Source organism: Triticum urartu, chromosome 5A (genome assembly GCF_056163025.1).
Source record: "Triticum urartu cultivar PI428250 chromosome 5A, HENAU_Tu73, whole genome shotgun sequence".
NCBI classification, from domain to species: domain Eukaryota; kingdom Viridiplantae; phylum Streptophyta; class Magnoliopsida; order Poales; family Poaceae; genus Triticum; species Triticum urartu.
This window is the reverse complement of record NC_141877.1, coordinates 354723175-354729490: the sequence shown is the minus strand read 5'-3', so window position 1 is coordinate 354729490 and position 6316 is coordinate 354723175. Positions and strand designations below refer to the sequence as shown.

Sequence of the window (6316 nt, the reverse complement as noted above, 5' to 3'; positions counted from 1 at the left end):
AATAATTACAAGAGAATTGTTCTGGCCGTCACCACAAGTCGGTGAAGCCAAAGAGACTCCCACTCCTACTCCTACCATACACGACTACTCACACAAGTGTTGAACACTCCTTGCTCCTGCCGCTAGCCAAAGTCGCAGCTCTTGATAAATCTTCGTGGAGAGTTCCTCTTCCTTGCCAATGCCATGGCCACCAAAAACTCGCCCATTCCTTTGCTTCCAAATGCTCCAACAAGTCAATAGCACCAGCGAATCAAATCCCTTTCGATGCCCCTTGGGGATCCGCTTCGGGGCAGTTGGCTACCATTCCTGCAATATCTTCGTCGGCGAGGGCATCATCCGCATGTCGATCTTAGCCCACCTAAAGCATTGGAACCACACTTGCCTCGAGTAAACACATTGGAGCATTATATGATCCACCGAGTCCTCCTCTTGATCACACAGGAAACATACAGATGTAGCATCCTGAAGTCCATGCCGGAGTCTACGATCGGAGGTCCAAAGTCTTCGCTGCAGCGCCAACCACATGAACAGTCTGCAGCCCAGTGGAGCCCAGCATTTCCACAGTCCTTTTGCGCATCCCAATCTGATAGGTCCCTCGTTCATGATCCGGTAAGCCAAAGAAGCCGAGTAGTGGCCCGATGCCGACCACTTCCAAATAGCTTGATCCTCCAATGAGGAGTCAAGATCCACAATACCTCATCTCTCCCATAGCTGAATGAACTGGACAAGCCCGTCTGTTGACAGTTCCCCTTTGATGTCATTAATCGAGTTGCTTAAGGTCAACCCATCCTTTGCCAACCGCCGATTCACTGTTTGGGTTCGAACTTGTGCTACCACCACCGGTGCAATTTCCACAATGTGGAGACCCTCGATCCATCTATCCTTCCCGAATAGGATTTGGCTTCCATTGCCCAGAGTCCAATGCACCAAGCTAGCGAAGGCTGCTTGCATCTCCTTGTCTGCCGACATAGCCAGTCCCTGCCAAGGTTTGAAGTTATCAGTACGTCCGAGCCATTCCCATCTGAGCCTGAGGGCAATTCCTTGTGTATGCAAATCCAACACGCCCAGCCCTCCAAGCTCCTTAAGCCGGCAAACCCGGCTCCAGGCCACTGGGCACTGTCCATCGTGAATCTCCTCTGAACCGGCCCAGAAGAACACCTTACACCCTCTGTCAATGCTATCCAAGGCCCACTTCGGTGCATTGTCCACGATAAGATGATGGATAGGCCTCGCTCTAACGATGCTGTTGATAAGAATCAATCTGCCAGGCCTAGTTATCAGACCTCTCGACCATCCTGGCAGGAAGTTGAGCACCACATCCACCATAGGCTGCCACTGATTGCGAGTTAGTTGCTTGATCGAAAGTTGGAGGCCGAGGTATTTACACAGAAAAGTTTGAATCCTCCACGGTAGCGTTGCAACAACTCTTTCGGTGTCCCCCGCTCCTGGCCTAATCATGATCGCCGAGGACTTGATAGTTAATCTTCAGACCCGATGCCTCTCCAAAGATGTGCATTACTTCCTTGACAAATGCTAGATCCATGTGAGTCGGCCTGATGAAGAGAACGACATCATCCGCATAGATCGATAGCCATTGGACCGGAGAACATCGTGACATCGGGCTTAGAACTCCAGTAACTTGGGCCCGAACTATGAGGGCAGACAGGGCATCCATCGCAATGACAAACAGGAGAGGTGAGATTGGATCGCCCTGCCTCAAGCCACAAGCATGCAAGATCTTATCTCCAGCGCTGCCATTCACAATCACTCTCGAGCTAGGCGTAACTTAATGGGTTTAATGGCAAATTGTTCCTCTCTTATAATGTTTGGTAGTAATATTAATTTCAGCAAAAAAAATCCCTATTGGCAAGTCCCGCATCGAGGCGTGGTTAATCATGGCAACCGACTTTGATTTTGACCGGAGTCCTCATCACCTCTCTGTTCCGGTCCACACAACTTAAACCCCCTACAGGCCTCATAGCATTCGTATCGGCCGGCCGGCCCGCTCACCCAGCCCAGTAGCGGCGCCCCGCAATCGCCCAACACCCCACGCCCTAACCCTAGCATCGCGGCACCCCCATCTCCGGCGCGCTGCTCCCATCCGCCCGTCCGAAGCCGACCCCGCCCCTAACCCCATCCCCGTCCCCTCCCATGGATCGCGACCGATCTTCTCGCCGCGACCGCGGCGAGGACCGCCACGCCACCCACGAGCGCTCGGATGACCACCACCGACGCCGCCGCCATGACAGCGACGGCCATCAGCACCACCACAAGCGCGACGCCGAAGACGACCACCGCCGTCGTCGCCACGACGACGGTGGTGTCGAGGAAGACCGCCGCCGTGCCCGCCGACACCGTTCGCATTCCCCCTCCGAGTCCCCACCGGCCGCGAAGAGGGATCGGTCGTCGAGCCGCGCGCCCCGGGATTCCGTCGAGCGCCGCGATTCGGCCGACCGCGAGCCGCCGCCGCCGCCGTCACGGAAACGGAAGGACCACGACAGCGGCGGCGGCCGCCGCGACGGCGACGAGCCCGACCGTGAAGGCGGGAAGCGGCCGAGGGCCTCAGTGGAGCCTCCTCCGCGGAAGGAGGAAAGGCCAAGGCGAGAGCGCAGGAGGTTTGAGGATGTTGATGCGTATGGTGATGAGAGGGGTAAGGGGGACAAGGGCAGTTCGTCTCGTGAGCACAAGAAGGTAGAGTCAGGTGCTAATGGAGATTCACAGAGCGCCGCAGCCACTAATGTAAGTATTTTGTGCTGTTTTCTTATATTGTTCAATGTGATGTGATTTATGTTTCTGAAATTTGGGCAAGTGATTCCTAATGTGCTTGAGTACCAATTTGATGAACTCAGAATTATGTAGTTAGCGATAGTTGTCCTACTACTTTGTGTAGTTTATTCATAGTGCACATTGCTGGTGAATATGATACTTATTTAGTAAATATATGAGGGTAAGCCCAATAAGTACTTCTGTTTACTTTGGAAGAAATTTGGTCTATGGTTAGTTTTCTCTTTAAAACGTTGATGTCAGGTTCATCATTGTATCCATTCCTATGCTGACTTTGCATCTTATATTTTGCAGGGTGGTGCTCAGCAGCCGCTCAATTCTGCACCTGCTGTTGCAGTGCCATCTGCTAATCCTGTTTCTTCAAAGGTATCTTCAATCACTACCACCAATGAAAATGGGGGAGTTAGTATTAGATCTGATGAAGTTACTGGAAAATCTAGTACAGATGGAACTGCAAATTCATCCGCTGGCAGAAGTAGTAACTTAAGTCTTGATGCTTTAGCGAAAGCTAAAAAAGCTTTGCAACTGAAGAAGGAATTATCAGAAAAACTCAAGAGATTACCTGCGGTAAGACATTACAACGATTACTAGTCCTTTGCTTCAATTTTCTTGTTATACTTTTGTGACCATTCTAAGCTCGTGTTTGTCCACGCAGCTTAATAAACTCGGCACTACTATTCCTGATACACAAACTCCTAAGAAAGAAACACAGTCTGTTTCTGGCTCGAGTGCTTCTGCAGTCCATGCGGGTGCATCTTCTGAACTGCCTGCTAGTAGTGTCTCTGCTGGCATTTCAGGGCTTACCAACATTCCCAATTTGGATGCTGTGAAGCGAGCACAAGAGCTTGCTGCTAAGATGGGATTTCGCCAGGATCCACAGTTTGCACCTCTTATCAACATGTTCCCTGGTACATCCAGTGAACTGACTGTTCCTCAAAGACCTGCCAAGGCTCCTGTTCTCCGTCTTGATGCTCAAGGTAGGGAAATTGATGAGAATGGAAATGTTATTAGCATGACCAAGCCAAGCAACCTGAGTACTCTAAAGGTAAACATCTGCAACTTAACATACATTTCAGGATGATATGTAGTTCTGTACATTGACCCACTACTTTTGGTTCATCCTTTGTTAGGTCAACATTAACAAGCATCTTAACATATATTTCAGGATGATATGTAGTTCTGTACATTGACCCACTACTTTTGGTTCATCCTTTGTTAGGTCAACATTAACAAGCAGAAGAAGGATGCTTTCCAGATTATCAAACCAGACTTGGAGTCGCTTGCAAAAGCTACTGTTCATTTTGATGAAAGGATGGGCATCAACCCAACTAAGCTCCTTCGTCCTAAAAGGCCAGGATTCCAGTTTATTGAGGAAGGCAAACTTTCGAGGCAGGCTGAACTGCAGAGGATTAAGGTTTGTAAGGATTAACCTCTTTTTGGATATATTGCAGTCACGTTTTAGTTTATTGTACCTTTGGTACCTAAACTTAATTGTTTGATTGCACAGAATCAATTTGGTGAAGCACAAGCCAAAGAGCTTAAAGTAAAGCAAGCTCAACTTGCTAAGGCAAAGGTCGAGGTAGACATGAACCCAAATCTAATTGAAATTGCTCCTGGTGGAAGGCCTCCAAAGCAAAAGCAGAAGGAAGAGATTCCTGACATTGAGCCATGGTTTGCTGCTACCTCACTCTGTTGATCGTTTGTAGACCCCCTTTATCAGTATACAGCAACTAATGCCTCTTTTATTTCTTTCCAGGGACTCGAAAATTCTGCTATCTCCTACTTACGAGGACATCTCCTTGGAAAAGCTTAATATGGATAAGATCACCATCTATGTGGAACATCCAGAACCATTGGAACCACCGGCTGAGCCTGCGCCACCACCGCCTCAGCCACTTAAGCTGACTAAGAAGGAGCAGAAGAAGCTCAGAACACAGAGGCGCCTCGCTAAGGAAAAAGACAGGCAAGAAATGATTAGGCAAGGCCTCTTGGAGCCACCAAAGCCCAAGGTCAAGATGAGCAACCTTATGAAAGTACTTGGTGCAGAAGCTACACAGGATCCGACACGTATGGAGATGGAAATCCGAACTGCTGCTGCAGAGCGTGAGCAGGCTCACGTGGACCGCAACATTGCCCGCAAACTCACACCATCAGAACGCCGTGAGAAGAAGGAGAGGAAGCTGTTTGATGATCCCAACACACTAGGTTGTATTGTTTGTGTGTACAGAATCAGAGACCTGTCGCACCCCCAGACCCGCTTCAAAGTGGACGTGAATGCCCAAGAGAACCGGCTGACTGGTGCGGCGGTTATCACAGATGGTATAAGTGTTGTGGTTGTGGAAGGAGGGAAGAAGTCGATCAAGAGGTACAATAAGCTGATGCTGAACCGGATTGACTGGGCTGCTGCAGTTGGTGGTGAGGATGATGCCGACGAGGAACCAGACAAGCCGGTGAATAGCTGCGTGTTAGTCTGGCAGGGTAGCGTGGTGAAGCCCACCTTTCCGAGGTTCAGTGTGCATCAGTGTCGGAGCGAGGCTGCTGCCAAGAAGGTGTTTGCAGATGCTAAAGTTCCACACTACTGGGACCTGGCTGTCAACTTTTCGGAAGATTCGTCTTGAGCTCAGCTTCTGTTCTAAGGCAATGAGAGTGTTTGCTGTGGGATTGCTCTACTATTCACATGCAGTTAGTGAGACTGCTGTATGCTAGCACTGCCGTTTACTGGACCGACTACTTTGTATTGTCACGAATGTCATTTTCGGACTTTTGATGCTTGTTGTGAGATCTGTTTACATGATCCAAGCACTGAACGTATGGAAGAGCTGTTGGATTTTTGCAGCATATGCTTTCAAATAAATTTGGTAAGCTTCATCAGTGTAAGATTGTGCAGGCCTTGAATACTTCTATGCTGTGAATTATGTTTATGGTGTTGCGTACGATGCTAGCACGATGAAGTTGGTAAACTCCGGTCTAAACTTTTCCGTCACCGAACAAGTATTAAATGAGAGTTAGTCGTGCAAAACCATATGTTATCTTATCTTCCACAACGGGCCCCAAATCAATCTGACTGGCTTTGGCAGCAAAATTGCACCTCAGGTGGGGTTGGTGCTAATTTTGCCGAAGCTTCTTTCCCTCGAAAATCTCATTGAGGTTTGTGCTAATTTTGCCGACGCTTCTTTCTCTCGAAAATCTCATTGAGGTTTGTGCTAATTTTGCTAAAGCCGGACAATCTCATTGACGAGCAACGGTCGATGGACGTGGCTTCAGTCCTTCAGCTCGCCTCCTGTCATGCCCCTAGCCTCTCGCCCAAACACTTGCCTTGCAGAGTAGTACCCGTGTGGGGCATGATTGTTCCCCACAGGGCAGAAGAGCAAATGATGGGCGATATCAGTGCCAGACTGCCAGTCATAGCAGTTCATAGTCCATAATTCATATTATTCTCTTTTTTTATTTGCACATAAGTCATACGTACTAGTATTATTCTCTGCAACCCCTTCTCTCCGTTTGCAGCATGGAGTTTATTTACAGAAACGCC

General features: G+C 49.0%; 1 protein-coding gene across 1 annotated transcript; it reads left to right on the top strand.

The window, feature by feature from the left end:
• Positions 1–1992: 1992 nt before the first annotated feature.
• On the top strand, positions 1993–5661 carry LOC125508903 (Pre-mRNA-splicing factor 3). The gene is made up of 6 exons (XM_087526054.1): positions 1993–2739; positions 3079–3351; positions 3440–3829; positions 4004–4198; positions 4292–4455; positions 4541–5661. The coding sequence occupies exons 1-6, from the start codon at positions 2152–2154 to the stop codon at positions 5400–5402; spliced, it is 2472 nt and encodes an 823-aa protein (XP_087382180.1). The 5' UTR covers positions 1993–2151; the 3' UTR covers positions 5403–5661.
• Positions 5662–6316: the final 655 nt, after the last annotated feature.